Below are 15735 nucleotides of genomic sequence, written 5' to 3'. Positions count from 1 at the left end.
AACAGCCTTCATCATGCAAGGATGTAACTTTTAACATTAGAAACAGCTGCTTATCACAGGTCCTTGAGAAAGACTCCACAGATGGATTAAAAATGACAAATGTAGCCTAAACATCTGGCTGGTTGTGCAACCAATGATAATACAATCACGTCTATTCAACACATTAAAGTTTCTGGATTTGCATAACCCACAGAACCACGCACTACTAGACCCAAGGGCTGGGTGTGCGCAACACACCCGATTAAAATGTAGATGCCAGCTGTAATGTCAGCGCATTGTGCAAATACAGCTAGTGCGCTGTGTTTGAGCCATTATACTTAGTTTCTGGTCCTCGGGGTTGGGTGAAGCCAGTCAATTGGACAGATTGAATAAATGATGTTTCAGTTACTCTTGCAATAACTTGTGTCAAGAGAGTTGCTTGTAGGGATGCAGGACAAGGAGATCGGGGGGAGGGGGGCGAAACGGGGAACGAGCTGCCCAAATCCTGCGTTTAGGATCCCAAAGAGCGCGGTTTTACTGAAAGAAACCTGTTGAATCTCTGCCTGTCGTCCCATCTGTTGAAAAAGCGGCCAAACCGGGGAACCGACGGGAGGGGAAGGAGAACTGCCTTGACCACTTGGATTTAATTGAGATTGGGAAGGGGGGATGCCCAGGACACTTGGGGTTTCTGGAAAAAAGACCCACACAGGAAACTCCCCATCCTTCAGGAATTCGGCTCTTTGTGCCCTTATAAGGCTATTTCAACTCCTGGCCAATCAGTAAGAGGGAGGCGGCGCTCTCTTGGCCCCAAAACTTCGGGTAAGAAGAAGGAGGCGCTGAAAGTGGCGGCCCGCTGAGACGGTCTTGAGCGCGTCTCGCCTTCGTTGGAGATTCCGTCCTGTTCCGGAAGAGGATGAGCAGCAACCAATTCAACAAGGGCCCCAGCTACGGCTTGTCTGCGGAAGTCAGAAATCGGGTGAGGAACTGGTGGCAGGGAGGGTGCCGCCGCGGCCAGGTGCGCCTTTTGAGCGCACGGCGACGGCTTTGGAGAGGCGCTTCTCCGTGCGCCCTGGCGGAGGTGTGGCGCCGCGCCCTGAGAGAAGGCGGGGGGGGGCGCGCTTCCCAGGAAAAAGGGGAAAAGGGGGGCTCAGGGGAATTAAGAAGCTGCCTCTGAGTTGAGCCGCCTCAGCCCTAAAGGAGCAAAAAAAAAAAAGGGGGGGTCCCTGGAATTCCCCTGGTGGTGCTTGAACGTACATTTTGGGGGCGTCGGCTACGGTTCAAAGTGAGCTAAAAGAGGCGCCTTCTTTCCACTTTCTAATTTGGAATCTTGAACGTGGGAACGTTCCGTCGGGGAACTTGGGAACGTTCTGTTTCAGAATGTTGGGACTCTTGTTCTTGGGTGGCTTCTGCCGACAACGAAAGCGGAGCGAAGTAGGGAGTGGAAAAGGAGGGGTAGCCACAAAATCGCTATCAGATGGACAGCCTTGAATTATTCTCGGTCAAACGACCTCACTGGGTTGTGGGGAGCCCCGAAAAACAACAACAACCCGGAATAAGAGCCTGGTTGGCAACCTTGTATTCTTCGAAGGATGGGTGGTGATTTCAGAAATCTGTGATTGAAGGGTAAAGGAGGCGACCTTCTGAGCTTTCTTTTGCTGGTGGAATGGAGATGATCGTGCAACAATTTATATCCTGTTTTTCTAGTGACTAAAACAGTATACTGGTATTATTGTTGCTATGCTGGTTTATTAGTTGGCTTCAAGGCCAAAATCATCATCTACAAAGCCTTACATTGTGTGTCACCTGGCTGGCAGCATCAGGACCACCTGTCCAGCATAAGGCTGCCCATCCAATTTGAACAGTGAATAGGACTTTTTCTAAATGCCTCCCAGCATCAGGTCTAGGAAGCTTGGAATGGCAGACAAACCTTTTTATACCTTTCCACTTATGCAACATGCTCTTCGCCCACCCCCACCATGATTGACCGTGTACTTTCCTTTCATTCAGGAAAGCCCTCCCCCCCAAAAAATTATTTCAGCATGCCTAAGAGAATAAATAAAGATACAAATCTGTTTCCTCTTGTTTTCTTCTATTATTTTGTTGCGATTGCATCCTTTATTGTTTGAGGCTTTTTAAATTGCTGAGATATTTGCTATTATTAATTTCTTTTTGCAAGCCGCACAGAGAAAATTTGTGAGGTGGCTATGAATCAAAAATGACTTGATGGCACATAATCAATTTTTGCATGCCTCCCAAAGTTGCTGGTTAGATTGGTTCTATAAGGACAGATGACTGACTGACTGACTGACTGACAGACAGACAGACAGATTTATATAGATACCGTAGATATATAGATGCCCCAAAATCCCAGGTTTTGTAATTTTCCCGAATTTTTCATCCTGAAATGTTTTGATCACATCTGACTTGGGATAATCCTTATTGAAAAGAACAATTTCTTTACAAAATTCAAGATGCTTAAGATCTGTTGATCTGCCAAAATTCAGCATTTAAACTAGTACTGGAGCCACATTACTTTCCCAAAGTACCTTCTCTTTTGTTGGTTTTTTTAATAGTACAGTATTATTTCATCTGTGCAAAAACCACAATATTCAGTGGGTTCAGCCACATTATTATTGTTGTAATTATAGTTATATTGCTGAAAGTCCCAAATAACAAAGTACATATATTATTAAAAAGTTTGATGTAAGATAACACAGTTTAACAAATAAAATACATAGAGAGATATTACATAAATCATTTCAAATATGCTAATTTATTAGCAAAGGTTTTTTATAGCTGTAGTTAAACATTTGGCTGTTATCCTTTTAATTTTAGGTTTTTTAACTCAGAGTAAAACATTCTTCAGCAATATCTTTCCTGGCCTTGAGTTTAAAATTAGGCCAGATAATACTCTGCCAAAAACTTTTGTAAACTTATGCAATAAAATATGATCCACAGTTTCAAGGTCAATGCCATTAGAGGGACAATATATTTGAGAAATGGAAATGTTTTGACATTTACTAATTAGCACATCTGATGGCAACGTATTTAATCTGGCTTTTGCAAAGGATAGATTTATGTACAGTAAACGGAAAATGCTAAGATAAATAGGAACCCACAATATTGAGGGAGTTCAAATTATTCTTGGAAGTAGCACCATTAGTTTGGTGGGTCATAACAAAGCCTTAATAGTTTTTGTGTGCTAGATTCAGAGTGTCTTTGTTCTTAGAGAGGTGATGGAAAGAGCCGAGCCTGAGACATAAGAGAGTATCAATTTGTAGAAATATCATTAACCAGGCAGCCTTAGCTAGGAGACTGAAACAGTAAATTCTCACAAATGAATAAGTTTCATCATCTTGAAACGATGAAAGTTATCACTGCATGAGCAAGATTTTACTACAAGTAGTCCTTGACTTAAAACAATTTGTTTAGTGACCGTTCGAAGTTACAACGGCACTGAAAAAAGCAATTTACGACCGGTTTTTACACTTACGACCGTTGTAACATCTCCATGGTCACGTGATCAAAATTCTTGGCGGTTGGCAACTGGCTCGTATTTATGAGGGTTTGCAGTGTCCTAATGCCGTGTTTTGCAACCTCCTGACAAGCAAAGTCAATGGGGAAGCCAGATTCAACTGACAACCGGGTTACTAATTTAACAGCTGCAGCGATTCACTTAACAAATGTGGCAAAGAAAGGTTGTACAATGGGGCACAGCTCACTTAACAACCATCTCACTTAGCAACAGAAATTTTGGGCTAAACCGTAAGTTGAAGACTACCTGTACTTTTAGTGATTTGGTAAGCACCTAAAAAGTATTTCCCAATTTATGTAGAGTAACTTTCTGGTGAGTTTCTTCTGTGAGGTTGGATGCAATCTCATGAGCATCCAAAAACTGGTCATTAGAATGTTAATGGCTGTATCTCTCGACTTATTTTTTTTTTCTCCTAGGGCTATGCCGAAAAGTTCTGCCTTTTTTCCCCAATAAAAGTTCTGAGTTAAGATCAACTCTTAGTGACTTCATGCCCATCCCTGTGCTGTTGTCTTGGCAGTAATATGGATGTGGCTCCCCATTTTTGCCTTCTGTGTTGTTTTTTTTCCACCTTTCCAGTCTAGCCTGCTGGACCTGGGATTTCATAGTGGACGGGGGGGGGGGGGAAGGGAAGAGTTTTTGCAGTTACTTATTTATTTGATAGCAAGAGATGTGTAGGCTTATGCTGTCTTCCCATACACATACAATGACTTTTACAGCGTCTCCCAATTTCTCATGCCTCAATTAAACCCCAGAAGAAGGAATATTTACCACTGTTGTTGTTGTTTTTTTAATGTGGGGAAGGGTCAATGAAATTTCAGGCTGTAAAAGACAGAAAACAAGGTCAGCCACAGGGATTCTAAATCTACAATTTGGAAGATGCCACCAAGAATGAATGCCACCTTTGCAGAGGGGAAAAATATCCAAATCAAATTTCAGCACAACATTTTTCTCTCTTGTGAATAGCACCTATCTTAAAAGGAATTACTGTAAATAGGCCAAGATCTTAGTAAAGTGTGGCATGACCAGGGGTGAAATACAGCAGGTTCTGACAGGTTATGGAGAACCAGTAGCAGAACGTTTGAGCAGTTTGGAGAACGGGTAGCGGAAATTTTGAGTAGTTTGGAGAACCAGCAAATACCACCTCTGGCTGGCCCCAGAGTGGAGTGGGGATGGAGATTTAGCAATATCCTTCCCCTGGAGTGGGGTGGGAATGGAGATTTTGCAGTATCCTTCCCCTGCCATGCCTACCAAGCTATGCCCACAGAACTGGTAGTAAAAAAATTTGGATTTCACCACTGGGCATGACCTTAGTCTCTGAAAAGAGGTGAGAAGGTTCTGAAATTTGAATCAACTTCACTTCTGGCTTATTTCTGAAATTTGCTCTGCATTTGTTGTGTTTCCTGTTCCTTCTCACCCACTGGATGCTTCCACTTGTTTTCCTCTGTTGATTCTTGGCATTAAACCAGGAGCAGCCACTCCTGGGAACATTCTGTAACCACCACTTCTTGGGTCTGTGAGATGTTGGGAGTTTTCCTCTGCTTGACCTCTAAGGGCAAGGAGCACATTTTTGATCCCCTCCTGGGATCACTAATCTTTTTTTCCCCCTCAGCTGTTGGAAGGCTTGAATGTGAAAGGAAAAGCCCAAATCATAAAAGAAGTTTTCAACTGGGTAAAAAGACATTTTGGCTGAGACCGAAGCAAGAATCTGATCCAAAAACTCTGTTTAATCCAGATAGCTCCAGTTTCTGCTAAGAGGTGATGCAAAGGAGGGAAGGAGAACAATTACCAATCCCACTTCCATCCTTTTATCCAAATGATACGGTAGCATCTCAAAGGAAGGTAGATCCCCGCAGGTTTAATTTTCTGTGCCTCAGCTCATTTGTATGGACATTGTGTTCCACTTGGTTAAACAGTTAACTGGGGAACTGTTAAAGATAGATGGGTAGAGCTGGTGACTTCTACCATAGGAGAAGCTAGAAGTTGTGAGCTGGAGACTCCATCATAATAATTTGTACATACCGTACTTTTCGGAGTATAAAACACACTTCATTTCATTTCATTTCATTTATTGGATTTGTATACCGCCCTACTCCCGAAGGACTCAGGGCGGTGAACAGCCACAGAATAAAACACATAAATACAAAATTTAAAAACAGAATAAAACCGAATTAAACAATTTGGCCGAGACAAATTAAAAACACCCAATAATTTTAAAAACAAATTAAAATTTACATTTTAAAGGGGAAAGATTTAAGCCAGGCCGGCTTGATGGAATAAAAAAGTCTTGAGAGCGCGACGGAAGGTGCGCAGATCCGGGATCCTCCGTATCTCCGGGGGAAGCTCATTCCAGATAGTAGGTGCCCCCACAGAGAAGGCTCTCCCCTTGGGGGCCGCCAGTCGACATTGTTTGGCCGACGGCACCCGGAGGAGCCCCTCTCTTCTTCCATCGCCCTCAAAAAGAGGGTGGAAATGTTGGTGCGTATTATACACCGAATACAGCCATTTTTGGCCTCCCGAAACCCCACCCTGAGCATCCTATTTTCACCAAAAACAGGTCCGTTTTTCGCAAAAACGGGATGCGCAGAGGGTTTGGGAGGCCTGCAGAGTGCTCCTGGGAGCTGGGGAGGGCAAAAATGTGACGCGTGGAGGGTTTGGGAGGCCAAAAACGGGCCTGTTTTTCCCAAAAACGGGATGCGCAGAGGGTTTGGGAGGCCTGTAGTGCTTCTGGGGGCCGGGAAGGACAAAAACCGGATGCATTTTTTTTTTTTCCTCTTTGAAATATTGGGGCGCCTTATAGTCCGAAAAATACTGTATATACAGATAGAACTTGCCTTACAGCATTTCGTTTAGTGACCGTTCAAAGTTACAACAGCATTCAAAATTTGGATGCTTGGCAACTGGCTTATATTTATGCAGTGTCATGTAATCACCTTTTGCGACCTTCTGACAAGCAAAGTCATTGGGGAAGCCAGACTCATTTAACCAACCGTGTTACTAATTGAACAACTGTAGTGGTTCACTTAACAACGGTGGCAAAGAAAAGTCTCAAAAATGGGGCAAAATTCACTTAACAACAGAAATTTTGGGCTCCGTGGTGGTCATAAGTCGAGGCCTACCTGTATACAAAACACACTTATTAGTGGTGTGTGTCTTCCTGAGTTTTGGGTCGTCTGCCAAAGGTTCAGTGAAAGATTTTAGCGGTTTGTAGCATTGCTATTTTCTGGAGAGAGAGCTCAGATGCCATTTTGGGGGTCTATTGGAGCCATTCTCCCAGCTTAGGGGTGAGAGCCCCAAGTACTCCTACCACCCCTGTGATCACTTTGGCCTATACTTTCCACTTCTTCTCGAGTTCCTCCGAATCTGTATGGATTGGCTTGCTGGGATAGGACAAAAAATATGGAATTACACAGTCAGAAGGAGCCCATACAGCAGTGTTTCTCAACCTTGGAAGCTTGAAGATGGGTGGACTTGAACTCCCAGAATCCCCCAGCCAGCGCTGCTGGCTGGGGGATTCTGGGAGTTCAAGTCCACCCATCTTCAAGCTACCAAGGTTGAGAAACACTGCCATACAGTCAATGTACACCAGAATCCAAACTAAATTGCCTTCTGTTTGAATGCATGCCAGTTGCCAAGCGTCCGAATTTTGATCACGTGACCATGGGAATGCTGCAATGTTTGCATGAAAAACGGTCATCAGTCATTTTTTTCCAATATCATTATACCTTCAAAGACTTACTAAATGAATGGTTATATGTTGAGATCTACCTGTATGGGAGCTAGAATTCAAAACATGGAGCATAAACTAAATTATTCTTCTCTATGTTTTGGTATATTCTATCTCTGTAAAAGACCAAAATCTTTTGGTTTCCTGTAATAGAAATTTGCTGTGCTCAAAATCTGTATTTTGTTTTAAAAAGTAGTAGCAAATCTATATATATAAAAGCGAAAACCACGTACGCATTAATCACGAAATCTCCAGAACCATAAAGCCTACAAACTTGAAATTTGGCACGTATGTTCCTCTTGGCTTCTAGGTGCTCGCTAAAAAAGGATTTTTCAAAATGACCATCAGATCATTAGTATTTCCTATATTATTATTAACATGCTCTGTAGTTAGATGTTCTACTCACCCTCCCAACCTGAAAATAACTCTGGAGAGAAGGGGATAGGATAGGGGAGGCTTCTGTGGGGCAAGCCTGAGAGAGAGAAGGGGATAGGACAGGAGAGGCTTCTGTGGGGCAAGACTGAGGGAGAGTAGGGGATAGGAGAGGAGAGGCTTCTGTGGGTCAAGACTGAGGGAGAGAAGGGAATAGGATAGGGGAGGCTTCTGTGGGGCAAGCCTGAGAGAGAGAAGGGGATAGGACAGGAGAGGCTTCTGTGGGGCAAGCCTGAGAGAGAGAAGGGGATAGGACAGGAGAGGCTTCTGTGGGGCAAGCCTGAGGGAGAGTAGGGGATAGGAGAGGAGAGGCTTCTGTGGGTCAAGACTGAGGGAGAGAAGGGAATAAAATAGGGGAGGCTTCTGTGGGGCAAGCCTGAGGGAGAGAAGGGGATAGGATAGGGGAGGCTTCTGTGGGGCAAGCCTGAGGGAGAGAAGGGAATAGGATAGGGGAGGCTTCTGTGGGGCAAGACTGAGGGAGAGAAGGGAATAGGATAGGGGAGGCTTCTGTGGGGCAAGCCTGAGAGAGAGAAGGGGATAGGACAGGAGAGGCTTCTGTGGGGCAAGCCTGAGGGAGAGAAGGGGATAGGATAGGGGAGGCTTCTGTGGGGCAAGCCTGAGGGAGAGAAGGGGATAGGATAGGGGAGGCTTCTGTGGGGCAAGCCCGAGAGAGAAGGGGATAGGAGAGGAGAGGCTTCTGTGGGTCAAGACTGAGGGAGAGAAGGGAATAGGATAGGGGAGGCTTCTGTGGGGCAAGCCTGAGAGAGAGAAGGGGATAGGACAGGAGAGGCTTCTGTGGGGCAAGCCTGAGAGAGAGAAGGGGATAGGACAGGAGAGGCTTCTGTGGGGCAAGCCTGAGAGAGAGAAGGGGATAGGATAGGGGAGGCTTCTGTGGGGCAAGCCTGAGAGAGAGAAGGGGATAGGACAGGAGAGGCTTCTGTGGGGCAAAACTGAGGGAGAGTAGGGGATAGGAGAGGAGAGGCTTCTGTGGGTCAAGACTGAGGGAGAGAAGGGAATAGGATAGGGGAGGCTTCTGTGGGGCAAGCCTGAGAGAGAGAAGGGGATAGGACAGGAGAGGCTTCTGTGGGGCAAGCCTGAGGGAGAGAAGGGGATAGGATAGGGGAGGCTTCTGTGGGGCAAGCCTGAGAGAGAGAAGGGAATAGGATAGGGGAGGCTTCTGTGGGGCAAGCCCGAGAGAGAAGGGGATAGGAGAGGAGAGGCTTCTGTGGGTCAAGACTGAGGGAGAGAAGGGAATAGGATAGGGGAGGCTTCTGTGGGGCAAGCCTGAGAGAGAGAAGGGGATAGGATAGGGGAGGCTTCTGTGGGGCAAGCCTGAGAGAGAGAAGGGGATAGGACAGGAGAGGCTTCTGTGGGTCAAGCCTGAGGGAGAGAAGGGGATAGGAGAGGAGGCTTCTGTGGGGCAAGCCTGAGGAAGAGAAGGAGATAGGACAGGAGAGGCTTCTGTGGGGCAAGCCTGAGGGAGAGAAGGGGAGAGGAGAGGCTTCTGTGAGTCAAGGCTGAGGGAGAGAAGGGGATAGGCTAGGGGAGGCTTCTGTGGGTCAAGACTGAGGGAGAGAAGGGAATAGGATAGGGGAGGCTTCTGTGGGGCAAGCCTGAGAGAGAGAAGGGGATAGGACAGGAGAGGCTTCTGTGGGGCAAGCCTGAGAGAGAGAAGGGGATAGGACAGGAGAGGCTTCTGTGGGGCAAGCCTGAGAGAGAGAAGGGGATAGGATAGGGGAGGCTTCTGTGGGGCAAGCCTGAGAGAGAGAAGGGGATAGGACAGGAGAGGCTTCTGTGGGGCAAAACTGAGGGAGAGTAGGGGATAGGAGAGGAGAGGCTTCTGTGGGTCAAGACTGAGGGAGAGAAGGGAATAGGATAGGGGAGGCTTCTGTGGGGCAAGCCTGAGAGAGAGAAGGGGATAGGACAGGAGAGGCTTCTGTGGGGCAAGCCTGAGGGAGAGAAGGGGATAGGATAGGGGAGGCTTCTGTGGGGCAAGCCTGAGGGAGAGAAGGGAATAGGATAGGGGAGGCTTCTGTGGGGCAAGCCCGAGAGAGAAGGGGATAGGAGAGGAGAGGCTTCTGTGGGTCAAGACTGAGGGAGAGAAGGGAATAGGATAGGGGAGGCTTCTGTGGGGCAAGCCTGAGAGAGAGAAGGGGATAGGATAGGGGAGGCTTCTGTGGGGCAAGCCTGAGAGAGAGAAGGGGATAGGACAGGAGAGGCTTCTGTGGGTCAAGCCTGAGGGAGAGAAGGAGATAGGACAGGAGAGGCTTCTGTGGGGCAAGCCTGAGGAAGAGAAGGAGATAGGACAGGAGAGGCTTCTGTGGGGCAAGCCTGAGGGAGAGAAGGGGAGAGGAGAGGCTTCTGTGGGTCAAGACTGAGGGAGAGAAGGGAATAGGATAGGGGAGGCTTCTGTGGGGCAAGCCTGAGAGAGAGAAGGGGATAGGACAGGAGAGGCTTCTGTGGGGCAAGCCTGAGGGAGAGAAGGGGATAGGATAGGGGAGGCTTCTGTGGGGCAAGCCTGAGGGAGAGAAGGGAATAGGATAGGGGAGGCTTCTGTGGGGCAAGCCCGAGAGAGAAGGGGATAGGAGAGGAGAGGCTTCTGTGGGTCAAGACTGAGGGAGAGAAGGGAATAGGATAGGGGAGGCTTCTGTGGGGCAAGCCTGAGAGAGAGAAGGGGATAGGATAGGGGAGGCTTCTGTGGGGCAAGCCTGAGAGAGAGAAGGGGATAGGACAGGAGAGGCTTCTGTGGGTCAAGCCTGAGGGAGAGAAGGGGATAGGACAGGAGAGGCTTCTGTGGGGCAAGCCTGAGGAAGAGAAGGAGATAGGACAGGAGAGGCTTCTGTGGGGCAAGCCTGAGGGAGAGAAGGGGAGAGGAGAGGCTTCTGTGAGTCAAGGCTGAGGGAGAGAAGGGGATAGGCTAGGGGAGGCTTCTGTGGGGCAAGGCTGAGGGAGAGAAGGGGAGAGGAGAGGCTGATCGTAACTACTCATTAATTTTCTAGCTGTAAGTGTCGATTTATCAAGCCCAATCATAGTTTCATAGGGGAGCACTGGTATTCAGCTAGTATATATATAAATAGGAAAAAAACTGGACAGCCTAGTACTGTATGTAAAATTGCACTTTCAAAAAGTGATATTTTTGTGGCTTGGGAGAAGGAGGGAAAATGCTGAATGCATTATAAAAAGATTTTTATTTCAAAAGTGACCAGCTGCTTGGAGAGGAGCATGCCAATTCGGAAGTTGAGATCTCTCTCTCTCTTTCAGATGTTCGTTTCCCCAAGAGAGAAACTGAAGAATGAAACTTGCATATGGTTTCCTATAACCCTGTTTCTTCATTCTGCGGTCTCTTCCCAGCAGAAAATCCCAATGAGCTCAGCTTCATACTTGTAATGCAGAAATAACATTTCATTGCTTGACGAGATAAGAAAGAAGTGAATCTTGGCTCCAGCTAATTCTATTAACTAATGATGAAAAGTAATACTTATTTAGCAGAAGCTCTCTGCCTTCCCTCTTTCAAAATCTATAAAGATTAGCTTGCTGGAATAGGACAAAAATTATGAAAGTTGGAAGGAGATAGTTTGGTCGATCAATGCAATCCTTTGTTCGATGCCAGAATCCAATTTAAAACATTGTCTGCTTGAATGCATCCACTGTCCAACTTAACTGTTAAAATTTGTTCTAATCAACCACAGCCTGCCTTCTTCTTACTTAATTCCATTTCCCCAAGTTTAAACATTCTCTTACTCAAAAGTAATAGATTCTTTCTCAGAGAAACAGTAGAAAACTTAGTTCTGTGTTTGTCTTTGGGCCAACTGGGTGGCAGGAAAGAGTGGTGTTTTTAATCTGCTCCAGTCTTTAATCACCAAAATTTCCAAGTTTTTCATATTTTAGTTTTTCAGATTAAAGGCAAAACATCTGTGAGTTTTCCTCCTGAACCTTAATGAGAATTAGGTGATGTATGGTTTGGTTGATTGCTGTTATGCTATGAAGTTTTAAAATGAGCTAGACAATGTCTAGAGACATTGTCTAGAACAGAAAGTCCTTGATTTACGACAGCTTGCTTAGTGACCATTTGAAGTTACAACAGCACTGAAAATAGTGACTGACCATTTTTCATACTTACGACCGTTGTAGCATTCCCTATGGTCACATGATCAAAATTCAAACACTTGGCAACTGACTTATCTTTATGACGATTGCGGTGTCAAGGGGTCACAGCTTTTGCAACCTTCCGACAAACAAAGTCAAGGGGAAGCCGGATTCACTTAATAACCGTGTTGGTAAATGAACAACTGCAATGATTCATTTAACGTCTATGGCAAGAAAGGTTGTTAAATGGGGCAAAACTCACCTAACTAATGTCTCATTTAGCAAGAGAAATTTTGGGCTGAATTATGGCTGTAAATTGAGGACTATGGCTCAGTGGCTAAGACACTGAGCTTGTCAATCAGAAAGTTCGGCAGTTTGGTGGTTCGAATCCCTAGTACAGGTCTCCTGCGTGAGTAGGGGGTTGGACTAGATGACCTCTAAAGTCCTTTCCAACTCTGTTACTGTTATTTTAATTAATATATAGGGCCATAAGTCACAATTCAATGCTGGTTGAGGAATTCTGGGAATTGAAGTCCACAAGTCTTAAAGTTGCTAAGTTTGGAGAGCCTTGGTATAGGGCAGTGCTGTTTCTAGAATTTCCATCAATAAGAACCTTTCTTGATCATTTTAAGATGCGCGGACTTCAACTTCCAGATTCCCCATGCCGGCTGGAGAATTCTGGGCATTGAAGTCCACTCACCTTAAAATTGGCAAGTTTGAAAAACACTGGTGTAAATGCTTTTTTTTTTTTTAACTTTGAGGGATAATTGCTGATAATTTTTTCAGAAGGTAAATGAGATGTGTGTCTTTAAAAATGGGTGAGAACAGTGCCAGTAGTTTAGTAAAACACAATAAGAGTGAATTCCTTCCTTATAGAGAAAGAAGAAAGACCCACATTCCAGGGATTGTGGACATGTTCTGAATTCTTGAAATCCAAGATTCAATTCTCAGCAGCCCCAATTAAATGGATCCTGGTTAGCTAGCAAATCTGGAAAAGTCTCTGGAAAGATGGTTTATCAAATTTGAGCTTCCACAATATCCCCTCGAAGTTCTGATGTCCTCAATTCTTTTAGCCTTTTGTAAGGCATTAAAAACTTGCTTGTTACCTAAAGCTTTGAGGCTGGGAAATTAAGTGAGCTCTTTTGGCTGATCTGTTGGATTCTAGTCCTGCAACTTGAAGTGGAACATGTTTAGGCCTTGCGTGTATGTTTATTTATTTAAATCAGATTTAGAGATTGCCCATCTTACTATCTAAGTGACTCTGGGCAGTTTACAAATGATAAAACCGTATAAAAGAGATATAATTAAAAAACATAATTGAAACTGGGTGAAAAATAAAATAACTTTAGTACATAAAACCACATATAGTGAATCTATTACGTTAATAGTTAATATAAATAATGTGTTTAGTTTTTTGTTTCTGCTTGTTATTTATAGCAAGTTTTATTTTGGGTTTCAATCCTTGTTCGCCCCTGGAGTCATAGTTTTGTGAGATGGGCAGCTGCATCAAATGTATACATGAATACATTTATACACATATACTGGATTGCTAGGGCTACACATATACTGCATCATCTAGATTCGCACCATGCACTGAGTAACAAATTAGCTAACGCCTTTGGTGGTGTTTGTTTAATATTTCTGGGCCATCTTTGCTTCTCACAGCTCAGGGCAGCCCCAGAAGAAAAGGAGATGTTTGCATTCGAAAAGTGACCTAAACTACCCATGTCTGTGTCTTTGCCCAAAAGTTGTCTGTCTGTCCGTCCATCCGTCTGTCCGTCCATCCTCCCTCCCTCCCATCCATCCAGTCAATCATCCAGTCATCAAGCTATATCGAGCGTATATACCTCACTCACAGATTCACTCTGGGCGACGTACAATTAAAATATAAAAAAATATTAATATTGTATTCTGGCGGAGGCAGTTAAAACAAGGATGAAATTAATAATACAGTGGTGGGAGGGGTGTTGTGATGGTGATGAAATATGCTAAGCTTGTCAGCTGGAAAGCTGCCAGCCCAGGTTTGAGACCTAAGCGCTGCGCGACGGGGTTGAGCTCCTGTCCTTGCCTCAGCTCCTGCCCTCCCAGCAGTTCGAAAGAATGCAAATAGGTAACACTTCTGGGAGAAGATAACAGCATTATGTGCGCCTTGCATTGTAGTCCTGCTAACCACATGACTACAGAAATGTCTTCGGAAAACGCTGCCTCCCTTGGCTAAGAAATGGAGATGAGCAGCACCCCCCCCCAAGTCGGACACAACTGGACACGGGAAACCTTTAGCTTTACCTAAAACGGGAGGTGGATGGCTCCAAGGTTGCATGCTCTGTGAGCCCCAAGCAAGTTGGCAAAGCTAGGTGAATTTCACAGCTTTGGGAAATGCAAGGGAGGTCAGAGTTCGCCTTGCCCCTTGGTAGAAGGGAGTTCATAATGGGCCTGCTACTAAGAAGATAGGGCTCTGAATCTCCCTTCTCTTAACTTCACTTGGGATGAGGACCTGGATCAGCTCTTTTGGAGAGGAATGCACACAGGGTGAGTTATTTCTGGTTGGGAGACACGATATTTGGGCTTTGAAGGTTAAAAACAGCACCTAGAATTACGGAAGCCTATTGTAAAAGCAGTGCAGCAGCCTCAATGCAGAGTCACAGTGTTGGAAGTGTTTTCCTCCTCAGCAGAGACTGCTATACTTTTGGACTACACTTCAGCTTCCACGTCTTCAAGGGCAGCCCTACTTAAACCACGGTGCAGTAATCTAGCAGGGTTGTGTCAAACTCACCGAAGTCAGTTGGGTAGAAAATATAAGGCAGTGTTGCATAGGAAGAGACATGACTTTTTTTTTTTTAAATGCCCTATAATTCAGGTGGGAGAAAAAGTTATTTCTTCTATAGTTTCAAGGACTATTTTTTAAAAAAGTTTTAGAACAACGGGAGAATTAACTCCCCCCCCTCCTCCTTGGATAAAAGCAACAGGGGTGGGTGAGGTAGGAAGAGAAATTTAAGAAAGTGAATATTGGGTTATTTATTTATTTATTTATTAAAATTTATATGCCGCCCTTCTCCCGAAGGACTCGGGGCGGCTCACAACCATCACGTAGAGTAAAAACAATAACAATAACAATAAATAAAGTTAAAAAAAATACAATTAAAATTATTAAACTTAATTGTACAGGGGTTGGACTAGATGACCTCCAAGGTCCCTTCCAACTCTGTTACTGTTAATCCTCACTTAGCAACTGCCCTTTTTAGCGATCGTTCAAAGTTACAACGGTGCTGAAAAAGTAACTTTGCAACCAATCCTCTCCCTCACGACTGTTAGCGCTGCATTGTCCCATGGTCACTATCTATCTGTGCCTTTCACTGCTGGATTCTGAAAAACGGAATCTGTGGAGAAGCCAGCGGTAAAATCACAAGTTGCAATCATGTGAAGTTTCACTTAACAACCACGGGTCATTCACTTAACAATAGTAGCAGAAGTGAGGCCATAAGTCCATCCTGCTACTATATAGATGGTAAACCATGATTCAGCATTTCATTGCGAATCCAGCCAGTTGGTTAAAATGGCAGCTTCACGTCTGTGAAGCGAACTGCAGTACTGTACAGTATTTAGCGATTAAAATATGGAGGGAGAAAGACTCCAAATAGGAGAGTAGCTATTTCAGACTGGCTTGTTTTGTGTTGTGGTTTCCTTTTAGTTGCTGACTGCTTGTGAAAGAATGCATACTTAGCAATGCGTACTTAGCAAGCACACTTTTGTCCTTTAAGGTTATACATAAAAGGTTGTTTTATTTAACCTTTTATCACATATAGCTCAAACACAATGAGCAAACAGCATTTCCTTTCATCATAACTCTGAACAATTTGTAGCAAAACGCTTAGTAGCACCACGTAAACAAATTTCCCTGAGATTTTGAGCTAAGATATACTGTATGCCAAAGGCTTTTTTTTTTTTTTTTGCTAAAGTCTCTTTAGCAAAAAGAGCTTGT

At 44.7% G+C, this 15735-nt stretch overlaps 1 protein-coding gene across 1 annotated transcript in view; it reads left to right on the top strand.

The window, feature by feature from the left end:
* The first annotated feature begins 757 nt into the window (after positions 1-757).
* CNN2 (calponin 2) overlaps positions 758-15735 on the top strand; it is a 41455-nt gene continuing 26477 nt past the window's right edge. The window contains exon 1 of the mRNA XM_034437668.3: positions 758-955. Within this exon, the coding sequence (XP_034293559.1) occupies positions 893-955 (63 nt within the window). The 5' untranslated portion in view covers positions 758-892. The remainder of the gene's footprint in view (positions 956-15735) is intronic.

This window comes from Pantherophis guttatus, chromosome 1 (genome assembly GCF_059756535.1).
Source record: "Pantherophis guttatus breed Tessera chromosome 1, ASM5975653v1, whole genome shotgun sequence".
Lineage (NCBI taxonomy): Eukaryota > Metazoa > Chordata > Lepidosauria > Squamata > Colubridae > Pantherophis > Pantherophis guttatus.
This window is presented reverse-complemented; position numbering and strand designations above follow the sequence as displayed.